Source organism: Ictidomys tridecemlineatus, chromosome 3 (genome assembly GCF_052094955.1).
Source record: "Ictidomys tridecemlineatus isolate mIctTri1 chromosome 3, mIctTri1.hap1, whole genome shotgun sequence".
NCBI classification, from domain to species: Eukaryota; Metazoa; Chordata; class Mammalia; order Rodentia; family Sciuridae; genus Ictidomys; species Ictidomys tridecemlineatus.
Genome location: NC_135479.1, coordinates 17,419,655 through 17,444,940, shown reverse-complemented (window position 1 = coordinate 17,444,940; position 25,286 = coordinate 17,419,655). Strand labels below are relative to the sequence as shown.

Genomic DNA, 25,286 nt, shown 5'->3' with positions numbered 1-25,286 from the left:
CCAAGAGGGATTCCCTAGTGCATCTGAAGGATTTTCAACTTGCATTTGAGGTTTTCTCTATACTGACATTCCACTAATTTGACTTGTGATCCTCATTTTTTTTCCACTGTTTTTTTCTGTATTCTTGTTCAACATTTGCCCCAGCAGTCCTGGGGATTACTCCACTAAGCTACATCCCCAGCCTGAGTTATTTCCTGTTTCAACTCTCTTCTGGAATAAAGGAGGCTATAAATAACTTTATTCTTGGACTTGATGGGTCTTGCTCTTCACACATGTATTTTTTGGTGCTGGGCTTCACTCATGCTAGTCAGGTGCACTACCACCAAGCTCCACCCCACAGCTCCTTCACACATGTATTCTGAGTTTACACTTTCAAATGCTATCACCTTTGATTAAGACAAAAGCCTCCTGCAAGACAGTGGTTCCAAAATACACATGTAAGAATGATCTCAGAGACTTAAAAAATGTTCTAATTCAGGTCTGGAATAGGCTCCAGGAATCTGTACTTAAAAAAAAAAGCTCCCCAACTGCTTCTGAGCCAGCCAGCCCAGTCCTAGGCCATGGAACAGTGTTTAAGAAACTGTCCTGGAACCATAAAAAAGGTTATTAGTGATAACAATGTCAAATTATTTTACAAAGTATGATTTTCTAAATAAAATAAATCTCAACTTTATTCAGCTGATATTTCAAAAACAGAGTGGAAATTCAAACTTGCAAATCAAATCCACTTACATTCAACAGGGAAAGTGGCTTTAGTGAAAAACCCAGCATGAAATTTTCTATAAAACCAGGACTATTGTATTAATTTGATTTTGAATCTGGCTTTTCTTAAAGTGGCCAGACCTGGAATAAACATCCATGTAATAAGGGTATTCAAAGTTCCTCCTGGCAACTCACCTGCTGCAAACCCCAGCAGGCAGCCTAACTGCTGCATCAGGTGGCTAAGGCCTTTTGGAGTTTCTAGCTAGCTCCATTTAAGAATTCACCCTGACCCCCACTAGAGGGCGCTCCTCCCCTAAACTGGGGAGGAATCTAGGGTCCCCTAGACTGGGACCCTTTCCTGCACTCAGGCCACGCACTTCTTGCCCAGTAGGGCACTGGACACAAAGTGGGAAGGATGGTAGTTCTGTGACAACAGCCCTCTCAGTGCCCCCGAATCACCAGACACAGAACACCATTCCCAACCCCAGGCAGTAAAGACTCACACACCACCTCCACAACTTTTATTCCCAAGTAGGGAGAACCTGCTGCAAAGGTGAGGCATGAAGGTTTATCAAGGCCAGGAATCACTATAAAGGCAGGTGTGGAATCTGGTATTCACTACAAAAAGATGCCCTACCAGCCAACAGGGCTGGGGGTTGGAGGTGTCTGTCTCCCAGAGTTCAAGTCCAAATGGCTCAGTTGCGACTTGCATACCTTCCTCCAAAGTATTACTGTCTGGCAGAATCTTCAGGTGCCCAGGAGACAAGACAGGTCTCTGCAGCCTAATAATCCATTTTATGGACCCTCAAGAGCTCTGTTCTGAGCATGGTGAAGATTTCAAAATGCCTCCCAAAGGCAGGTTGAAGATGCTGCAGCCCCACTGTCCCTGCTTCAGGTCACTGTTTTTGCTCTGCAGGGCTGTTAATCCTTTTCAGAAGGGGTCAGATTCCTCTTTCCTGGAAATCTAGGATCCCTGTTTAGCCCAGAGGGGTAGGGAGGGGTAATGGATGTCTCTTCTGATCAGAAGTCTGAAATTAGTACCCAGAAAATTCATGTTAAAAATCTGTGACAATTAAGAAAATTCACCAAAGGGGGAGTTACGCCACAAATACATATGCCTGAAGAGACCAGTATTGCTACTGAAACAGGTGAGTAAGGGAGGGAAGAGACCATACACAGTAGGAGGGAAAAGAGGCACAAGACAGTTCAAGCTACAAGGAACAAAGACAAAGTGTAAGTAGAATGATCAAGGGTGGAGTTAATACTGACCAGGTTTCTAGTTCCGGGGAATTCTGAGTGTTATGTTGCCTCGCCATGAGGCTAAGCCTAGGGTTGGTAGGACAGTTGTTCTCTGACAGATGAACAACTACACTCACCAGGTCTTTCTGGTACTTTCAGAAATTTATCACATTAGATAGACTTCAAGACAGACTGGCTTTATAATGAATTCCACAATACTCCAGGTATTGTTACAGCCTTAATCCAGGGCTGGGAAGGGAAAGTTTCTGGTTCCTGGAAAGTCTCACAAGAACATATAATCAGAGACATCTCCAGGGTAACCTACCCTGGCTAGGCAGGTGCTAATGTATTTCAAGGAAGAGAAGAGAGCCAAAGAATTAAGAGATGTTAGAACTAGAGATGAGACTGTAACTGACAAATAACTAACCTTTGCTCATTGCCACCTTCTTAAGATGCAAAGGCCCATCAAAGCCTGGGCATAGGTGCCCAGCTGCAGTCTCTGAGTTTTAAGGGAGCTAACCATTCTAATACTTGAAAAAAAAATTGGTGACTCAGGTCTTCAGTCTCCAGACTGAACACTCCCAGGAACACTGGCCTTCCTTCAGGAAGGACAAATGCCCAGCAACCATAGTATGGAAAAGCTTACCCTTATCAGCAATACCTTTAATGTCTCTGCTTCTCCTAGGTAGCTGCTTCCAGGAAAGGATGATGAGTGTTAGCAGTTAGTCATCTACATGTCAGTTGCTGGGGGAGGGTGGCAGGAACATGAGTGTGTAAACGGATCCACTACAACAGGTGCAGGAAAAGGCCTCTTCCCTCTCCTTTCTGCTCATGTTCCAGCCTATTCATCAGGAGCCTCAAAGGCTGCTGATGACAAGGTGTGAACAGTGTGAACAGTCCTGTGCATGAGGCTCACTGCAGAAGCCTTCTCCAGGTACACACAGTCATGTGGACAAAGCCATCCCTTCCCTCCCCCAGTGAGAATGAGGGTGAGAGAATCAGAACTTCTTTCACTTTCTACATACCGCGCATCTTGGTGGCACTAACTCTCCAAGATGTCAAGAAAAAAGAGCAGTTTGATCACAATTACTCCTAAGTGGTCTTCACAGTTAAGTCAGGCATACATTTCAAAAGGTGGCCTCTAGGCCCTTCTCTCTCTTACGTGCACACACTCACAATCACACAGTCTCGCAGTGAGAACAATGTCCAGCCACTGGGTGTGGCCAGCTCAAGTCAGGTACTGCACCACGAGGAACATGACTACACAGGTGAGCAGCATCCCGCCGATCATGAAGTACTTGTCCTGGAAAGCCCTCTTCTCAATGAGTCGCATCACCGTGTTAGATAAGCCCAGCATGTTGGCAATATCAAGGATCTTTTTCTGAGTCCCCTGCAGCAGACAAGAAGAGATAGAAAACAAAGACTGACTCACTGTGCCAATGGTGGGTGATGGTTATCACGTGCTGGGGCTTTACCAATGGGTTTTCTTGGTCATGCTCTATAAAAAAACATCCACCAAAATAGACTCACTCTCCTATAGTCAATTGTTTTTGTTCTTACCAGAGTGAAAGGAGTAGAATTCATTAAGTATGAATAAAAACCGAATTCCTACAGGGGCAAGAGGGGGCCCTATAGGGGTTGCCCAGGTCAAATGATTTTTAATCCAGGTACCAAAGCAACATAAAGGGAAAGAAACATCTATATCACAAATGGTGATGAGACAACTGATTACATAACAAATTGTCATTTATATGTATTGCTCCCTAACATACATACATACACACATACACACACACACACACACACACACACACACACACACACACACACACACATATCATACATATCACAGGAAGATATTTAAAAACTGGAAACAATTCAAGTACCCATCACCCACAGGATGGATACACAAATCACATTTTATCTGCACAGTGGAATACTGTTCAGCAATAAAAGGTATCTAGTTGCCACCCATAACCAAACATGTAACTACATGAACCAACTTCAAAAATATCAGAGGGTGGCGCACACAAAATAGTAGTATGAATGGTTATATGAATTCAGTAACAGGCAAAACTAATTACAGGTGAAATAAATCAGAATGGTGGTTGCCTGGGATAGTTTGACTAGGAGGGGCAAAGGGATCTTTCAAGGGTGATAAAAACAGCCTGTAACTTGATAGGAGTACGAGCATGATGCTTTTGTCAAAATGCACCGAACTATACAAATAAGCTCTGTATGCCTCACAATATAAACTACACTTCAATAACTATTATACCTTTCAAAAAATATAAGTATTTTCAAATTTAAATATAAGTATTTTTAAATTTAAAACTCAATATATATTTTAGAGACCACATTGAAAAACTCTCCCTTGGCTCCCTACCTCGAATAATCCTTGATACTAATCTGCCCACTGTGTAGAGCAGAATCTTCAGGGATTCTACTGAGTATAATGTGTGGGTCAAAGTCCACATTTATGAGGGTATGAAGTGGGAAAAGATGGAAATGCAGCAGACACCAACACAAAGACCAAAAGCCCCTTATATAAATGTTGACACCAAAACAAAAGGATATTTTATTCCTAAATCAACAGCCCAAACCATCCAGCCTACCTTTCTTTCTGCTTTCTAATTTTTAAGAACGTTTATAAATTTGTTTTTTAAATATTTTTTAAAAAATATTTCTCCGAGGTATAACAAGTATAAATGAATGCAGAGGCAGACCCCAAGTTACTTATATTCACAAGTCACTCATTATACTTGGACAGATGGATATGACTTACCCACATCCATTTTTTCTTTTTTCCCTTCCTGGTACTAGGGATCAAACCTAGGAGTGCTCTACCACTGTGCTACATCCCTAGTCCTTTTTATTTTTCGAGACTAGGAAGGTCTAAGTTGCAGAGGCTGGCCTTGAACTAACAATTCTCCTGTCTCAGACTCTATTACTAGCAGATGAGATTACAGACATGTGCCATTGTGACTCTCACTTTTTTTTTTTAGTACCAGGGATTAAACCCCGGGGTGCTCAATCACTGAGCCACATCACCAACCCTTTTTTATACTGAGACAGGATCTCGCTAAGTTGCTTAGGGCCTCACTAAGTTGCTGAGGCTGGCTTTGAACTTGTGATCCTCCTGCCTCAGCCTCTTGAGCTGCTGGAATTACAGGCTTGTGCCATCTACTTTCTTAAATGAACACACATTCATAAGAGACCAAGAGAAAAGGCCAAGGAAGAAAGAGGAACAGGAGGCATCATTGACAGAAATTCAGAGCCGACATTCTGCCCACACAAGGATTAACCAGCCTTGTGAAGAGATCTCCAGGGCTGGGGTGAGGCTCAGGGCAGAGCACCTGCCTAGTGTTTAAGGCCTAGGATTCCATCCCCAGCACTGCAAAATATTTAAAAAACAAAAAAATAGAGATGGAGAATGCGCACAGACTCAGGTTAAACTTGTTTGCTACTAGAGAAGACATGAAAGGTGACAGTGAAAACAAGCTTCTTACTGAAGAGCCTGCTGAGTGCTGAAGTGCAGACTAATCAATGTGAGGTTCAAGAATCAAATTCCTAAAATCACCTAAAAGTAACTGTACCTTTCAAAAAAAAAAAAAAAAGTATTTTCAAACATGAACTGGCCTTAATCATTAGGGTGCTTCAGCCCAGTTCCTTCATGTTCTTTCTAGCGTTGCTTTCAAATGATTTAGGCAGAAAAGTCCCTGACAGAGGCAGGTGGAAGGAATCAAGAGGCAAAAGACAGGTACAGACTAGGTGTGCAGAGCAAAGTGAGCTAGAAACTTTGAGGTGCAACCCCAAACGCCTAGACAGGCTCCCCAGCACTTCATCACTGCAGGTGGCAGAAGGTGGGTGGGCTCCTCAGTGCCACAAGACTTCAAGGAAGCTAACCTTTGCTTTAATAATAAAGCTCTACCCCCCACTGACTCTTCCATTAGTGTGACATGGAGTCTTATCCTAAAAGGGCTCTACTCTTCAGCTGAGGTATGGAAAAGAGAGCAGCAGTTCTTTATAGAAAGAGTAGGCTCACCAACAAGTACCTGGTTAAATTAGTACTGAAACTGCTGCAACTGTCAGCAAGGGGGGTGAGGAGGAATGTCTCTGGCTCACCTGACCCTCTCCCTGGTAAGGATGGAGGGGGCTGTTCAGAAATGTATAGAGTCCTGCAGAGCTGACAGGCTCCATGTGGTCCAACAAAAACTAAGATAAAGCTCACACTTTTGAGCGACAGTTTCTCACAGCTCAGTGGATGGGAGTTCTTCATTACAGGGGCCACACCCTGATAACAGGCAAAGCCCACACCCCATCAGCCATCAGGGCTGACACAGGAAAAGGGCATGACACAGAGTCTGTGTCATGTTCCTGTAAACCACTCCCAGGGGGTCAGAATCTTAATGCCAACGGGACAGGGCTTCTAGGAATCCCTACAGCTAATGAGAATGAAGAGTCACTGAGAATCCTCACTATGTGCTCTAGAAGCTTAGAAGTGATCTACTGTGAAACTATCTGCTGCAGTTTTAGGCAACCCAAAGACCCACCCATGGGAATTCAGGACTGCAGTAAGGCAGTGCACAGTTGAGATCCTAAGGGAAAGCCAGCTAGGGTGCAGCTTCATCTTCATTTGAGCAGAGCAGATTCTATATCAGATCTTCTCAGCCTATTACTGGTCCCCCTGTTGTAGCAGTCAATTCCATGTAGGTTCAATTGTTGGGGAAAGACCTGGATACCAAGAGAGGCCACTTTATGGCTCAGGAATTTGGTTACTCTGGTGCTTATAGAAATCCAACTCCAACAGGAAGAATCGAAAACTCAAGGAAAACCCTTGCTGTTACAATATCACAATTTGGGGACACATAATCAAAATGTAAACAGTTTCAAACTGTTGGATGAGGCCAAAACAAAAGGCCTTCTCCCTGTTCTCCAGGAGGGACCCCACCTTCAAGGTCAGTCTCTGGGCCCTCAGTCCCTCCAGAATACTGTGCCCGCCTCCAATGAGGTCATCCATGCCGTGGTGAATGTTGTGGAGGGAGGAGTTAAACTGCAGTGATTCATCCATTGGTATGGTGGTGGCAGAGTCCTGTGAAAGAAACGCAGGCACTTGATTAACTATGCTTGCTAGTCAGCTCCAGGGGTCCCACTGCTTCTGAGTGTTCTGCCTTGCAGCCAAGGCCAAGCCAGAACACCCAGAGAGAAGGATGCAAGAATCAGAGAACTCAACGGGAAAGAAAAAGCAAAGTGTGGGAGGCTTCCGTTTACAAAGAAGAACAAGCTCGTTTCCTCAGAACTGTCACTCTTCTGTTACCCAATTATTGCTGATTTCTGCCTCTGTATCATTTCTTAGGAAAACCTATTCCTTCAAGATCTCATTACATTTCTTACAAAAGCTTTCTCTGACTACTAAGAAAGGTGTTACAAAAGTCCCTGACTTGGCTTCCCCTTAATGCAGCATTAAATGTTTGCTTTTGTTCTTCAGCTATTTTATCTATAGCTTATCCCTCCAATTAGATTGAGACTAAGGATCAAAGAGCCTATGCTTTTTATTGAAGGCTAATGGTGTTCAGGATGGGAATATACTCCAAAGTAGGCAAGAAAAATGCTAAAAAATGGAGAGAGGGGAAAAAAAAAAAAAGAATACAGGTTGAGTATTGTAGCAGGCGAGTGGTCCTAATCCAAAATGCTTCTTTAGGTTTTGCAGCATTTCAGATTTTGGATTTTCAGATTAAGGATGCTCAACCTGTACTGATCAAGAGCTTTCTTACTATACAGACTCATTACTGTAAACTCACTCTATCCTCATTCTGTGCATTATTATCCTCATTTCACAGATGAAGAAACAAACTGCAGAACGAAGAATAACTCGTCCAAGATCATACAGCTGGTAAGAAGCCAGTATGACAGGAATCCTGGTACTAAATGCAAGGCCTGCTCTCTCTCAACCACACACACAGAAGAGAGACCATGATCAATCCTCATGGCTCTCATTTCACCCTAAAAGTGGACTGTGTACAGAAGCAAGTCATCATCATGTGACAATGTTCTCTTCTCCTTCCCAACTTCTGACTTGCCCAAACTCCTGCCAAGCAATGCTGTTTTGACCATCTACACCTCAGTTCTTGATGGTACAGAGATTAAGCCTTCTTTTCTCTGCTCCACAAGTTCAGAATCATCTCTCACATGCAAATTTTCAATAACTCCTCTAGGAGTGGCACAGCTGAAGGAATCATTTTATTAATTTTCTCACAGTTAGCTCTCAGCACCTTAGTGTTCTACACAGAGCTAATGCTCTGGGTCAAAGGACTCTAGTGTTTGGAAAAAAATATCAATAAGCTGGGTGCAGTGGCACATACCTATAATCCCAGCAGGTCAAGACGCTGAGGCAGGAGGATTGCAAGTTTGAAGCCAGCCTCAGCAACTTACTGAGACTGTCTCAAAATAAACAAATAAATAAATAAATAAGAAAGAAACAAAGGGCTGGGGACATAGTTCAGTGGTAAAGTGCACTTGGGTTCAATCCCCAGTACTGCCCCCCACCAAAAAAAAAAAAAAAAAATCAATGACAGACTTCTCTTCATTTATTTGATAAGAATTTACTGAATGCCTTTTATGTGCAAATCTTTCTTACCTTCCTACCAGAAAAGTATCACTGATAGATCATTATCTCCCAGGCACATGTATTATAGCTCCAGATGGCAATGTGACCAAGAAGAAGTTTCATTTGGCAAGTCAATGTTTACTAAGGGCCTACTGTATGCACAGTCACATCAGGCTGGTAAGTAACAAAATAATCCTGAGAGATATCCCTAGCCTAAAATATGCCTGATGCAAGACCATAACTATCAAAAGCCCACACAACAACATTTAGTGTGTCTATATAGAGCATTATATTTTTGAACTGTTGGTCATTCTGACCTGACTGCTTATCCTGGAGAAATAACACCTGTGGAGGCACATTCTGACGCACTGAAGGAAATTTCCTGCAATGCATGGATGGAGCAGTAAGAGTTTAATATCTGTAAAGCGGGAAATGATGTGGATTCCAGTAACAGGCTGAGGAAGCTGACACCTCTATAGAAAATAAACTCCTCTAATAAGGAACAAAATATAAAAACCCCAGACCCACCTCATTTGGTGAAACATGTTATGCAGGTCACAGAAAAGGCCAGTATGTTCTGCAAACGTGTGCAGGGACTGATCCTATCAAGACTAAAGGACAGGGACAACGGTGTCTAAGAAATGAAATATGCAAACCATCAGGCCATTTTCAGACTCGAGCCAAGCAGTCCATCCAACACTAAACATCTGTTAACAAATTCCTCTAAATTGCTGTTCCGACTACAGGCAAAAACATTTTAATGCATCTGACACTGGAACCACACACATACACAGCATAACAGCAACTGCCTGGAGGCAGCTTTGAAATGCTGCCTTTTCTACCAGTGGCCTAAGTTCTAATCATCTGTCTCTATCTGATGACAAAAACATTTCGACCATGTGAACTTTCACCTCTGTGCACTGGACAGCTGAACCAGGTAATTTTCACCTCTGCCCATCCCTCAATTTAATTGCTTCCTCTTCAGGTTTCTGATTGGAAAAAAAGAAATTCCAGTCTAGATTTAGTATCAGTGGCAATACACAAAGTCCCCTGTCATTTCCAGTTGGTCTCCTCCATGTCAGTCTGTTTTAGATGTCCTCCTACAAAGATAAAGCTCAGCGACCTGAGCTCAGCCCCAACAATCTGTTGAGCACCTGCCAACCCCCTCGGCTTACATTAGTGGTGAAGGTACGAGACAGAAGCTCCTCTCGCTGTCTCTCCTGCTGCTCCCTGGCATAGCGTCGTTGCTGGAAGTTTCGGAGAGCAGTCTGCAGGTGCTGGACATCATACTTTAACTGGTCAACTCGACTGGAATCAATGAAGAGAGAGATTAAATTCCAGAAACCCAGTGCAGCACAATTTGAGGCAGCCAGGCCTTGTATTCAGGACAGAGGACATTTCCTTACTTTTTCCTATACCACCCCCTGAAATGTGATGTGAATCAATAATGTTGAAAGTAAAAAAGAGGCTTGAGGTTAAAGTGGGTGCTCACACACAAGATTCACCTGCTGGTTTCTGATTCTGGATGCATGATAGGGAACAGGTGACAGGAAGCAGGTTTGATGACCCCTTCCTGACCTTCTATGGATTATATCGCTCTCCTGGAAGAAGCCCAAGGGCATCTTTGAGGCAAAGCATCAATGAAGTTTCATAAAAGTTTTAGGAGCAAGCAGGGGCTGGGTGAAGGCGTTGAGGGTGGTTTCATTTTAATTTCATGGTGGAGTATCAAATGTTAGATCAGTATTTCATTATAAACAAGACTGATTGAAGTAAGAGCATGATTTCATTTCAAACAAGAACCCAGTGGGAATCAAAGAGCAGAGCCAAACTCCCTGACAATATCAGGCTTCAAGTGGTTAGAGGTCTGGTCAGAAAACAGAACTGGAGGCAAAATTCCAAAACACCACCAAGTAGGTACTATATTTCAAGAGACCTTACAAGAGACCTCACAGGCTTTGACTATGAGGGGATAACACTCAAGAACTGTGCCTGATGGGGGAATTTATCTTTGCACTTAGTTTTTCAACATGTTCATGTATTTTCAGAATATTCTACCACCTCCCTGGAAGGAAGGCCTTCCCTGGTAGCCTGGGGATAAGGGCAGTGTCAAAGGTCAGCACTTACAGTTTGGCATTCTGTCTTTTGTTAGGGGGTTCCTTGCTGGACAAAATCTCCAGACGTTCTAGATGGCTGAATATCTGGTCTATGCTTGCTTGGATTTCATTTTCTACTACTGCACAAAAGAGAAAAAAAAGAATAAATGCTGGAAAAGATAGTGAATTTAAATTAGAATGATAAACCAAACATATTTTCCCCATATCCAATAAACTAATAATGTATTTCAAAAGGAGAAGAATATATACACAAATGAATAATGAAAGAAAATCCAAGATATGCTAAAAGTGTTGTTTCAAACACACACACACACACACACACACACACACACACCTGTTAATGCCATAACAATGACAATTTTTAAAAGCTAAAGGTAGATCTATAGAGATATACTTTTAGAAAATAAAACATTAAAAGGTTGTTCAAATAAATATTTTAAGCTAAGTTTTCTTATGTAGGTCTCTTTTCCTTTGAGATAGGTCTCAGATATAAAAAATACTTAGTAAAAAGAATGCCAATTTTACAGTAATAAAGTTTAAAAAAGGTACAAAGGAAAGAGAAGATTAGTATGGAAACATAAGGAGAAGAGTTCCCTTAAGGCTTTCTGTAAGAATGGGTGGGCTGAGCTATACCGAAGCCCCCAAAATAGATCAAATATCAACAGGAAAGGCCTACGAAAGAATCCAGAGGTAAAAAGATATGAAAAATACAGTTATTTTCCTTATCCCTTTTGATAAAGACAGTCAAAATGACCTCTTTTCCATTTCTAATCATGTAACAATGAGATTGCTGGGAAGGCAAACAAAGTCCAGTGGACAGAAACTGAACTATGCACACACACACAAAAAGTACAGGCTCCTTGCCCCACCAAGAAGCGTCAGCAGGAGCACTGACTGCCCCTTCCTAGGTCTTTGCGAATGCAGCAAACACGAACGGTTGAAATTAAGATGCTGTGGGGCACAGAGAGAAAAGGTGCTCCGAGCTTTGGACAGAGACAGAGAAATGGCATGGCAAGAGCCAGGCAGTGGGGTGACAGGAGCTTCTGCAGAAGTGTCTGCATGTTGACCCAGAAAAGGGGCCCTTTCTTGGAACAGAATAAAGCCAAATAACAAAACCCAGCAAGTTTCTCAAAGGAAACCACGGTGTGGGAACTAAACTAATTAATATTGCTATTCGTTTCTGAATAATCCTCCTAAAAAGCCAGAGTTCTCAGCTTAGAAGAAATGGCCAATCCCAGTTAAACATCTCTGAATTTTTAAGGAGTGCATTCCTCTAAGGACTAGGTAATTAGATTAAGACAGATGGGGAGGAAAGAACTTCTATTCCCATAGGGCCATGTCAGGTTGAGTGGAGGGGTAATGGGGGATAAGACTTGTGGGATTCCAAAGGGCACAATCAAGGAAATCAGTGACTTTGCCATAGGGTTTTTTTGTCTACCCTAACAACAAAATTCATTCCACACTGAATCATTAAGCCCTGAGGCAGAACGCAGTCAGGAAACCCAGCCCATTAGCACCATGTCATCAGAGAAAGGACTCTGGTCTCCGTAGTTAATTACTCACAGTGCAGAGACTGCTTGTCTGCCGTCTCCAGGCGTCCCATGTGAGACTGGATCTCGTGGACCTGCCTATCAAAGGAAGAGGGAGGAAATGAGTGAGACAGGAATAATCAACAGCACTTCAGTGAGGAAAGACAATTTTTCTGATGCCAACACGTAACTGATTTAAACTGACAGCACTGCTGAACTGAAAAATTTGTATGTGATGCTTTGGGCCACATGTTTCTAATAGCCAAACACTAATATTAATAATACTGATAGGCAGCATTTAGTGAGTGCATACTGTATCCAAGACACACTGCTAAGTCAATAACCCTGTGAAGAAAGTACTATCATTGTCCTCATTTTATAAATAAGATGACTGAAACCAGAAAGGTTATGTAACTTGTTCGAGGTCACACAGCAAGTGATAAACTCAGAGATCCAACCAATCCCACTATTTGCTCCATGACCTAATGTGCTGAGCGCTGGTGTGTACTAACAAGAGTCAAAGGGCAAGAGAGATAGAATCCCTGTCCTTGAGAAACACTGTAATTAGGAATGACAGGCCAGATAGACATGAAAAAGCTCTGAGAAGGTTTACAAGAAAACCAACACACATAAATGTAAACAAACAGAAAGTTGAGGAGCTTTGCACAGTGGTGTAAAGCAAAAGCAAATAGAAGGGCTGAGGCTGAGAAAGTGTAAGCTGGGAACTTTTGTGAATGAAAGAGTTCAGAGCAGCACTTTAAAGAAAGACATGATTTAGTGAAGGGAGATATTAAGAAAATGACATGGCATGCTGTGTGGGTCACTAGCAGGGTGGCCTACTTGAAGAAGAGTTGGTTGGAGAGGAGGATGAGGAAACTGTGCAGAGGAAGGCCTGAAAGACAGAATCTCCTGTTTGGTAAACATCCTTCCCTGGCAATAGGAAGAGACTGCCATTTGATTTGGAAATGCAACAGGATCCCAGATACCAGGCACCAGAGCACTCTGGAGGCTTTTCAGAACTTGGCCAAGGTCACCCTCAGAACACTTCTTAGTAGTCCCCCACCATCAGTCCCTGAAATATTACTTATGCTAGCCCCCATAACCAACTCCTGGAGCTTACAGTCTCTTCATATTGAAGCCCAAGTGAAAAGGGCCTCATCCCCAGGCCTGAAGGAAAAGGTCACTAATCTTCCTTCATGGTGAGAACAATTGACTGTTACTCTAAATTTACCAATGACAGTCAGCCAGGAGCTCAACTTTGGTTTAAGCTTGCCTCCAGTTTTTCTGGGGCCTCCTTGTGGCTTCTAAATATAACTCAGGACACCAGAAGCTAGGCCACCTGTCTAAGAACTTCCAGAGTGTTCCTAGGCAAGACTGCAGCTAGAAATCACTACTAGAGTCTGCAACCAGACAGCTGCTTCAGTAAGGTAAGTCCAGGATATTTTGGAATGAGGGGATGTGGAGGTATGGAGGCTGATACAGAAATGCAGTTTGACCATGTGGAATCACCACGTGGAACATCTGGATCAGGGTAACTAAGAGAACGGCAACAGAAGACAGAATTAGGACTTTACTGAAGGCCTGGATGTAGGCAGGTAAATTTTCAAGGGTGCCTTAATAAAGCAAATCAGAAAGTTGACAGCATTATCAACAGGAACAGCAACATAAAAATACAAAAACTGGGACGGGAGCAAAAACCAGCCAAGATGACTCTGAAGACATGTGGAGTATCACTCCTGTTATTAAGACCTATTATAGCGACATGGTGCACACCTGTAATCCTCGGGGCTGAGGCAAGAGGATCATGAGTTCAAAGGCAAGGCGTTACACAACTCAGTGAGACCCTGTCTCTAAATAAAATACAAACTAAGGCTGGGGATGTGGCTCAGTGGTCAAGTGCCCCTGAGTTCAATCCCTGGTACTCACCCAAAGATACTTATTACAGAGCCATAATAATTAAAATATAGTAGCAGTGCAGGGTCATATGGACAAAGATAGACAAACCCTAACCTTGCCCTAAGAGGAAATGGTCCCACGTATTTGGGAAGTTGGTGACATAAATCAGTTGAAAAATAATGGACTACAGTACATGCTGAAAACTCAATTTATTATCCATATAGAAAAAAAGACACTTTATGAAACACACACAAAAACTCAAGGTGGCTTAACACCTAAATATAAAAAGCAAGGCTTTCAAACTTTCTGAAGAAAATACAGGCATACATAAATGCCTCAGGTTAAAGAAGGATTTTTAATATTATGACAAAACCCAAAAATCACCTCAAAGGAGAAGACTGGAAATTTTGACATTAAAATGAAACAACTTCTTTATACCAAAAGCACCACAAAGAACAATTTAAAGGCCAGGCATGATGTTGCACACCTATAATTCCAGTGGCTCAGGAGGCTAAGGCAAGAGGATGATAATATGTTCAAGGCCAGCTTCAGCAATTTAACGAGACCCTAACAACTTAGTGAGACCCCATTTCAAAATTTAAAAAAATAAAAAGGACAAAAAGGACTAGGGATGTGGCTCAGTGGCATCCCAGTCACTCTTTAGTACCCCCCCCCAAAAAAATTAAAAGACGGCAGACTGGAAGATAGCTGCAGTAGATAACAAAGGATCAATGTCCAGACTATACAAAGAATTGCTCCAAATTAACAGGAAAAGTCAAACAAAGAAATTTTTTAATAGACAAAGGGTAAATGAAAGAAAAGGAAAGCCATATGGCCAATAACTATGAAAAGATGCTAGATATTACTAGTAACTCAGGAAAACATGTCAAAAACAATGCTCCCCTCAGACTGACATGTAGTTTAAAGTGTGAGAACATACTACTGACATGGATGTGGGGAACTAGAACTCTCATACATGGCTGGTAGGATTATGAACTGGTAGAACACTTTCATGGCTTTATGACAACATCTAGTAGAATCAGTAGACATCTACTCTATGACCTCACATTCCACCTCTAGCAATATGTCCGATGCCAGAGAGATCTGGCATACAATGAGGAGCATTTGCAACAGCTGTTCATCCAGGCCCATAACCCACCATGAATAATTCTAAAATTCAAAATGTTCTCAAAATTCCTAATTTTTTATAAGTCTGTAGCAAATTAATTCAGTGGTGAAAAATGATCAGACATGAATCTATGGTCTTTGTTTATTCCACAAAGTGTGAAATTCTACAGCAGTTTTTCATGTATCCTGTGGTGCCCTGATGTTTGGGATGTTACATGATATAGGGTACATGTACCACATTTCTTTCCTAAAAGCTGCAACACACTTGAATTCCAAAGTGGTTTGTTCCTAAGGATTTCAGATAAAAGACTGTGGACTTTTATAGCAAAAAAAAAGTTACAATCCAAGTGTTCATCAAAAAGGAAATTAGTGTCGGCAGTTTAATTAAACTATACAAGCAGTTTAAATAAAAGAGACCTATGCATATTAACACGGACAATAAGTCTTTAAGAAAAGACAATATTAAACTCTAATACATCAGTATCTTTTTTAAAAAATTAAAATTAAACTAAAAAACACATCAAACAGTAATATATATTGCTTGTGGATACAAATATAGGAAGAAGAATAAAATAATGGATAAGAGGGTGGCTATCTTTAGGGCTGAGGAACAAGAACAGGTATGGAGCTTTTAATTTAACTTCTGTCTCTAAATCAATAATGTAAAGCACCTTTTTTTTTCCCAAACAAAATGATTAGGCTTATTTTTTCTAAACTCCATTAAAAAAAGGAAAATGGATTTAAGACAAACTCAAGTACAAATAACAGCATTTGAAAATATATTTTAGAAACAAGCAATAATTATTCTACAAAAATATACATCAGAATTGAATTTGCAAGAAAAACCTGACACTTGAAAAAACTCAAACCCATATGGGTAAGACAAAAGGCAACACAATTGACATTTCCCTGTAGAATCCCTAGGTGGAATGAGGCTAGACATACATTGTCAGCAAAACACAGGTATTAATGAGTCCTGACATATGAGTTTTGTTATTCTCTATCTTTGTTTGAAATATTTCATAAATAGAAGTTTTTTTCAAATGTAAAGTCAATGGTTAATGAGGATCATTCATTCATTCACACATTAAACAGACCATGCATAACGGTTCATGGGCAATTAGGAAATGAAACCACAGATTTGTCTACAGTGAGAAAGGAATGATACATTGAAAAGGCTACAAGCAAATTTGTGTTCATTTTAAGAGGAAATGGTAGTTTCTAATATCTTACGATAAATATTTCTTGATGATACTACAGATTGAGGGATTCACAACAGGCCAAACAATGACACACAAGGGAACAAGGGATACTAGGGAAGATTTCTAGTGTTCATCATGGGCTGCCTTAGAGTTTGTTTGTTTTAAATATTTATTCTTAAGTTTTAGGTGGACACAATATCTTTATTTCATTTTTATGTGCTGTTGAGGATTGAACTCAGTGCCTCGTGCATGCTAGGCGAGCACTCTACCACTGAGCCACAAACCCAGCCCCTGCCTTCATTTTTTTAAAAAAAATCAACTTATGATTATGAAGTTCACATACAGAATGTTCTATGACAAAAAAAATACTAACATTTTCATTTAAGCTTAAACAGTATAATGAAAATGTGTCAAGGAAAAAAAACAACTTTGCCTTTAATTTTTTTTTAAGTGAACAAATATAGACTGGCATTCAATTCTGGGAGTCATCTGTTAAAGGTTTTCCCCAATAGACAATGAGGAGGATGACCAGAGTTTAGAAGTCAAAGGATGGTCCAAAGAGCTCATGATACCAAGTCTCTGGGAAAAGAAAGAAAAACTCACTAAAAATGGGGTAGCTGGTGTTCTTCAAATATTGACACAAGAGGGGAGAAATGGGCTTGCTCCCTGTTGATGCTTCTTCAGGGAGACCCAGAACCAAAAGGCCCATGTTTTCAAGACAACAGATTTCAGCTTCATAGGAAAAAAAAAAAACAAAAAAAACAAGAACATAGAACACTTATGAACTCTCTTCAAGAAAAGAAAAGAGAGCCGGGCATGGTGACGCACCCCTGTAATCCCAGTGGCTTAGGAGGCTGAGGCAGGAGGATCGCAAGTACAAAGCCAGCCTCAGCAACAGTGAGGTGCTAAGCAACTCAGTGAGACACTGTCTATGTCTCTAAATAAAAAATACAAAATAGGGCTGGGGATTTGACTCAATGGTCAAGTCCCCGTGAGTTCAATTCCTGGTACCAAAAAAAAAAAAAAAAAAGGCAGGGAGAGATCACTCCATATATATGTATGTGTACACACACACATTTTTGTACCAGGGATTAAACCCAGAGGCACTTTAACCAATGAACCACATCCCCCAGCCCCTTTTATTTTTATCTTGAGACAGGTCTCATGAGTTGCTAGCTTTGAACTTGCAATTCTCCTGCCTTAACATCCTGAGTCACTGGGATTACATGGTGGGTCACTTCATATTTAAACATAGATTACATGGACTGTCTTACAAAGGTCTTTTAGACCAAAGTCAGAGTTGGAGTGGAAAATTGTGCCAATCCCTTTTATGTCTTAGATTGTATAAGACAGCAGGAGAGATGTTAATAATACCTCAAAAACATACTTTTACTAACTTTGGTTTTGTAAGCTAAAAGGATAAACTTTAAAAATTTGCAAAAAAATTACTACTTCTCCCATTTAGTTTCTAATTGCTTTGAATGAATTAGAGAAGATCAGCCTACATGATTCCAATCTCTAGATTCATTCCATGCTAAGAAATAAATGCAAAACAACAACAAAATAATAACACAAGTCCGACAGGCATGGTGGGAACTACAATATGATAAGTGGAAAATCTGTTTTAAACTAAACTGGGAATTCAGATAATACATGCATAGCTGATAAAGAATAGATGACACTTAAGTATGACCTGAGAGGGTAGATATGAGAAAAAAGAAGTTTTAGCCCTGTTTAGCATGGGGTCCCCAACAGGCTTGGGTGATAATAATAACCAAGCAAAGACCTAGAAGAAAGTAAGCAAGGGGCACTGTCGCTGCTTAAAAAAATAAAACATAAAAAGGTTTACAAAGGATGTAGGAAGGGTTTTAAATGAAACCAGTCTTCCACAAAAAGATCCACCACACAGAACCACTTTGCAAGCATGCTGCCTCCCACCAATACCAGCAGGAAACAGGGTTCGGGAGTTAAAGGATCTGGGTTAAAGGTCTAGTTTCACTATGTACAAGCTCAGGGACACAAGTCATTTATTTTCTAGGTGTCTCAGTCTGAACTATAAAGTAGGGATACTAATAGTAATGATTATCCAAAGGATTATAGAACCCAACGCAATGAAAATGCTATACAATATACACAGCCTTGTGTAACACGTTTTTTATTTTATTTTACTTAAAGTAATGGGAACCACCTAGTCATTTTTAATTCCACAACTCCATCTACTGTCTTTACATCATGAGAATGCAAAATTGAAAAAAAATGCTTTTGAGATATGTAAAAATTCTTAAACCCAGGTGCTCATCAAAATCACTTACAAGGGGCTGGGGTTGTGACTCAGTGGTAGAGCACTTGCCTATATGCGTGAGGCACTGGGTTCCATTCTCAGCTCTGTATTAAAATAAATGAATAAAATGAAGGGCCATCAATGTCTAAAAGATTTTTTTAAAAAATCACTTTGAAAACTTATTTGATCAGAGCTTCTCGTGCCTCAGACCTACAGGAGGATGATCTGAACTACACAGAGGACAAACATGGGCACTGTTACAACCACTGGAATCTCAAAAACCCAGCCACTAGCCCTATATAAAGTTAGCCTTTATGAAATATTATTTAAGTGTACAATATTTATTGTTTTTTAATCTCTTTTTTTCATTCATTCATTGTTCAGGTAGTTCAGTTTTCAAGATAAAGTGCTGATTTAATTCAAATGTACTTTTATGCACATGACAAGAGATAAATCACAAATGGGGTTCAAAGTTCCAGAAAAATTAATGTTGTTACTATTGTGTCAATTCAGCAACTAGCATATTATTAACTTTAAAGCACTGTAAAGCCCACTGAAACTTGCTACTGTAAAAGATCTGCCCTTTCTTAGTAACACAAACATAATTTTGTTTCATTCCTTTTTTTTTTTTTGGTGCTGGAGATTCAGCCAAGGGGAACTTTGCCACTGAACTATATCCTAGCCTAGAATCTGCAATCCTCCTGCCTCATCCCCGAGAGTTGCTGGGATCATAGGCATGTGCTGCCACTCAGCCCAGCTGTTTTATTCCTTTTCTAAATGACTCACAGGGTAATTTTTTAAAGTTCCTTCCTACAATTTTTATTTAAGAATAAGGTTCCCCAGGGCAAATGCAAATTCTGTCATTACAAAGTAGTTTCTGTATTTTCCTCCACCCAAATCAAACATTTCATTGCCAAAGTAAAGTGCAAGAAACCCATAAACTTGGAAAATAAAGGGCTAGCCAGGCGCAGTGGTGCACTCCTGTAATCTCAGCTACTTGGAAGCTGAGGACAGCCTGGGCAACTTAGCACTTGTCACAAAATAAAAAATAAAAAGGATTGATGGCTCAGTGATAAGAATTCTCTTAAAGAAGAATGAAATTATGGCACTTGCTGGTAAATGGTTGGAACTGAAGAATATTATGCTAAGTGAAATAAGCCAATCTCAAAAAACCAAAGGCCGGACGTTTTCTCTGATATGCAGATGCTAATTCATAATGGGGGGTAAAGATAGAGCTATTTTGGACTAGACAAAGAAGAGTGAGGGGAGGGAAGGGGGTATGGGGGTCAGAAAAATAGTAGAATGAATCAGACATTATTACCCTATGTGCATACATGATTACATAAACTGTGTAACTCTACGTAATGTACAACCAGACAAATGAGAAGTCATATTACATTCATATATAATGTGTCAAAATGCACTGTCATGTATAACAAATAAAAATATATATTAAAAAAAGAATACCCCTGAGTTTAATTCCCAGTACACTAAGAGAGAAAGAGAGAGCGAGTGAGTGAGCACACACACAAAGCATGAAGAGTAAGAGAATCATCATCCTCTTATTCCTAATGCTTAAGCTTGTTGTGAATTCTCCTTAGTGAATTTTATTTCATTTCCAGGCCTAGCAAGTGTGATTTTAAGTGTTTCCACTACATCAAAATGATAGCATAAATCTGAAAGTTCTTAAAATAGGATAGGTATAGGTATACATCTCAAAAAATTGAAAATGGACGAAAATAGCATCATTCTCAATAGCCAAAGGTGGAGTGTCCATCAATGGATAAACAGACAACAAAATGCCCTCCCTAACATATAATGAAATATTATTCAGTCACAAAAAGGAATGAAATTCTGATACATGCTACAGTATTGAACCTTGAAAAACATGCCACCAGAAATAAGCCAGGCCGCCGAGAGAGAGAGAGAGAGAGAGAGAGAGAGAGAGAGAGAGAGAGAGAGAGAGAGAGAGAAATTGTATGATTTCACTTCAGAAAATAGAATCAAATTTACTTGAGGCTCTGGATAGGAGGAATAGGGAGTTACTACTTAGTAGGTACTGAGTTTCTGTTTAGGTTGGTGAAAAAGTTCTGGAAATGTATAGTGGTGGTGTAATTCTGTACTTAATATCACAGAATCATATGCTTAAAAAGAATTAACATGGGAAATTTTGTTACGTATATTTTACAAAAGAAAACTAAAAATATTTTTTTTAAATAGGATAGGTATGGTTCCACATCACCATACTCAACTACTTCCAACAATGCAGTGCAATATGACTAAAGGACACATCGAGGAATTTTAGTTATGAGAAACTAAGTCAATTATATTTCTTAAAGGTAAGCTGTAATCAGATATGACTGACAAACACTGTGAATGCCACCTGTATGGTAATTTCTTTGTATTAAAAAACATAATCTTTGGCAGATATCAAAATCAGAATAAAAATAACTTTTCATTATTCCCCTGACTCTTCGCCTTCCCCACGGTTTAGTGAACTCCTAGGGGCGAGGAGCCGCGTCTGCTCCGTTCTCCCCCGAACTCTACCAACCCGAAGCACCGAGTTGCCAGGTACTGGAGGAAGTACTACGACCTGCAAGTGCTACTACCCCTTCGCCCAGTCCACTCGACAAGCAGTCACAGCTTGCAGACCCCAGAGGCCCTTCGGCCCAACGTCTCCGGAGCCCCAGACTGAGCGGGCATCCCGCCAGGGGTTGAGAACTTCCGAGCGTTCCCGGGGGAAGGGCTCGGCCCGTACACGGGTGTCCGCCCGAGACCCCAGCCCCAGGGGCCGGCTTCGCCTGGCCTAGCCTCCGCCCGCTCCCCGACGCTGCCCTCACTTGTGCGTTTGTTGGTACAGTGGCTCCATGTCGCCGGCCCCGCCGGCCCGGGCTCTGGCTTTCTCAGAACACGTCCTCAAAACTTCCCTTCCGGCTTCCGGCTTCCTGTTTCCGGTCGCAGGACCCACCCCGCCTCTCCCCTCTGGTTAGGGCGCCCTTGATCGCGCCTTACTGACTGAGGTTTTGGGATGGAGGAGAACCAGAAACAATCGCAAGGGAGGAAAGAACACATGTAGCTAGAGGCTCGGCCTCACGTCGGGGCCAAGGGGGTGAAGGTTTTTGCCGAGGTCCAGCTGCAGGATTGAGTCAGGTTTTGAAAAGGACAGCCGCGGAGTGAGGTCCTGGAGTGAGGTCCTCAAAGCAAGGCTGCAGACGCGGCTCTTGACTGCGGTTTTCGGCTTGTCTTCTCTGGGCCTGCGATTGCGGATCTTCACCGGGTTCTCTGGATCATTCTTCCCCTGTATTGAATTTGTCCGCTCAGTCGCACGCCCATCTCCCTCCTCCCCTTCCCATTTATCCAACCAATAAACCCGCATTGAATGGAACCCGCATTATCTGGTGTCATGGGTGGTAACGGGGAAAATCCGAGTTCCTCCGGCCCTCAGAGAGGTCGCCGTCTAGGAAAGGAGATAAGCTATGTATACGAATAAACATTCTAAAAGGTAGAAAATCCGGAGAAAGCCCAAGAAAATTGGCTGAGCTAGGGTTGTGTTCGGTGGGAGATTCAGGAGACTTGAAGAGGTTGGCATTGGAGTTGAGACTTGGATGGGCTTGTACATTTCTGTCTTTCCACGTACACCCATAGCGTTTTCATCCTCCCTGGCTTTATCTGCAGATCCTCCCAAAGGAGGAGATGTTCCTCTTCCTTTGACAAGTTGATGTTTCTATTCTCCCATATCCTGGATCCCTCCCAGTTTTGTGTCCCAAGAGACTGTCCACCCTTGTTGTTTATTTGCTTAACATTAGCTTCTCCACTTGTATTCACTGAGCATCTACTATGTACCATGCACAGATATTGGGGATAAGAACACAAAGCAGCAGTCCTCAACTGTCTCCTACCTCTCATAAGTCCATTTAGAGGGCTAGACGTACACTCCAGATCAATTATCAAGTAGAATATATGCTACTTTTGATTGAAGTACCATTTCCATGGGGAAGAGCAAGTTCATGGATCATAGACTAATTGCCGTATGAATAGGCCTTCAAGAATCAACAGTGTCTTGCCTATACTAACCACTGTTTCTTGTATTGCCTTGGTAGAGATGAAAGGGAGGGCATTTAAGAGTGAAGGAATAACTTAAGTAAAGGCACATGAGGAAAGAATTTGGACCTCCTGTGGCTGGGTTCATGGGGCTTGGAGCAAGAATATCATTAGAAGGAAGTTCAGAGCTAGATCACGGGGAACACAAATGTAAGGCTTAGATTTTCATTTGTAGATTTTGGTACTATAGATAGCTGGAAGCTATCAGAGGTTAGATAGAAGTTTTTAAATTTCTCAAAGACTTGTTTTATTTATTTTTGTAGTGCTGGGGATTGAACACAGGGCTCCTGGCATGCCAGGCAAGCACTCTACCATTGAACTACATCCCCTGCCCCTCACACCTAATTTTTTTTTTTTTTGAGACAAGGTCATGCTAATTGCCAGGGCTTGCCTTGAACTTGCCATCCTCATGCCTTAGCCTCCCAAGTAGCTAAAATTACAGGCATGTACCACTATGCCAAGCTCTCAAAGTACTTTTATGCCCATTTCTTATTTCCTTTGGGCTCCACAGCATCCCTGTGAGGTGGATAAGGCAGATAAGAAAATTGAAGAACAGAAGCCTCCTTATGGCTTCCCAGGCTTTTACATGTGCATATGCAAATAGAAATAGAAGGAAATTCCATCCCTCTATCTTGCATTCTTGTGTCTCATTTCTTATTTTTCTTTTATGGTAAACCACTGGGACAGTTGATTTATTATGCTGACATTCTCTATAATGACTTGCCCTCCAACCTCTCCTTTATTCTCCCAGAACTTTTTTTGAGGCTCACCAGAGCCCACCTGACTTAGTCTAGTGATGTTTTCCCATAAATCATCCTATATTATATGTTAATTGAGCTCATACTGTGTATCAGGAATAATGCAAGGGCTGGGACACAAAGATATGTGAGATACTATCTTTCTGCAAAAGTTTAATATACTGGAAGGGAAATTACTTTCTTTTTTTTCCTTTGTTCTTTTTAGTTATACAGGCCAGTAGAGTGTATTTTGACATATTATACATATATGGATTATAAATTATTCCAATTAGGATCCCATTCTTGTGGTTGCACATGATGTGGTGTTTCTTGGTCACGTATTCATATATGAACATAGGAAAGTTATGTCTTACTCATTCTACTGTCTTTCTTATTCCCATCCCCCTTTCCTTTATTCCCTTTTATCCATTCCACTGAACTTCTAAATTCTTCTCTCCCCCCACCTTATTGTGTGTTAGCATCCACATATCAAAGATAACATTTGGCCTTTTGTTTGTTTGTTTGTTTGTTTGTTTTTGGTGGGGGGGTGGCTTATTTCACTTAGCATGATAATCTCCAGATCCATCCATTTGCACAAAAGTCATAAAGGTACTCTGTTTTATGGCTGAGTAATATTCCATTGTGTATATATGCCACATTTTCTTTATCCATTCATCTGTTGAAGGGCACCTAGGTTGGTTCCATAGCTTAGCTATTGTGAATTAACTGTTGTAAACATTGATGTGGCTGCATCACTGTAGTATGCTGATTTTATTGAGTATATACTGAGGAGTAGGATAACTGGATCAAATGGTGGTTCCATTCCAAGTTTTCTGAGGAATCGTAGAAGGGAAATTTCTATACAGATAATTAGAATGCTCTGTGGTGAGTGTGAATCAGGGGTAATTGGGAACTATGGGGTGATTGAGAGGGGATACTTAGCCTAGTTTGGGGATTCAGAGGACTTGAAAGATGACGTGATACCTGAACTGAGTCTTGAAAGCTAAACCCAGTGAGGAGATCATGGTGCACAGAGAAACTACAGGTAAGTTTGATATTACTAATATAATGCACAAAATGGCAAAGGATGAGACCAGAAAGATAGACTGTGATCAAGTCAGTCTAAGGAGATTGGACTTCATTTTGTAGGTGGCAAAGAGCCTTTGGAGGATTTCAATCTTGAGAGTCACTTGAGCAAATTTGCATTTTACACGGATCACTCCATCTGCAGTCTAATGGGCAGGAGGAGGGAGATTGACTGAAGGATTATTTGTTAGTAATTCATTGGTAAAGGATTCTCTGGGAAATGTCTGTCTGTCTGTCTATCTATCTATCTATCTATCTATCTATCTTAGCAGGATTGTTAGGGTTTGTCAAGCCCCAGGCAAAATGTTTATGGACCCTGTGTATATAAGCAATTTGATTTAAAACTGTGTTACAAAATTCATGGACTCATATAAGAACAGTGATTTATCAATGAAGATTGAGAATACTTGACAGAGGACAGGTACTTCCATATTTGTTTATTGTCCAATAAGTGCATGTGAAGATCCCTTTACAATGTTCATGAACCCTGGCTCCTGTGTGGGTTCAGGAACGCTCTCTTCCCATTCATGTTGTCAAGCATGCTCTTGCTGGCTGGTTCTGGCTACCATGAGAAAAAGCGAACAATGCTGTTTTTATTCACAGTGCCATAGCTCTTCAGAACCTTCTCATTTTGTCTGTATAGCTCTTCTTGTCCCTCCATTTC

At 41.1% G+C, this 25,286-nt stretch overlaps 1 protein-coding gene across 2 annotated transcripts; it reads right to left on the bottom strand.

The window, feature by feature from the left end:
* Positions 1-1,208: 1,208 nt before the first annotated feature.
* On the bottom strand, positions 1,209-21,685 carry Gosr2 (golgi SNAP receptor complex member 2). Of its 2 annotated transcripts, XM_005328149.4 has the most exons (6): positions 21,539-21,684; positions 12,226-12,290; positions 10,673-10,781; positions 9,724-9,856; positions 6,893-7,033; positions 1,209-3,331 (listed from the first exon to the last, which is right to left on the bottom strand). In XM_005328149.4, the coding sequence occupies exons 1-6, from the start codon at positions 21,565-21,567 to the stop codon at positions 3,170-3,172; spliced, it is 639 nt and encodes a 212-aa protein (XP_005328206.1). In that variant the 5' UTR covers positions 21,568-21,684; the 3' UTR covers positions 1,209-3,169. The 2 variants fall into 2 exon arrangements, with proteins under 2 accessions (XP_005328206.1, XP_021584034.1); XM_021728359.3 differs by lacking the exon at positions 6,893-7,033 and having other exon boundaries at positions 21,539-21,685.
* Positions 21,686-25,286: the final 3,601 nt, after the last annotated feature.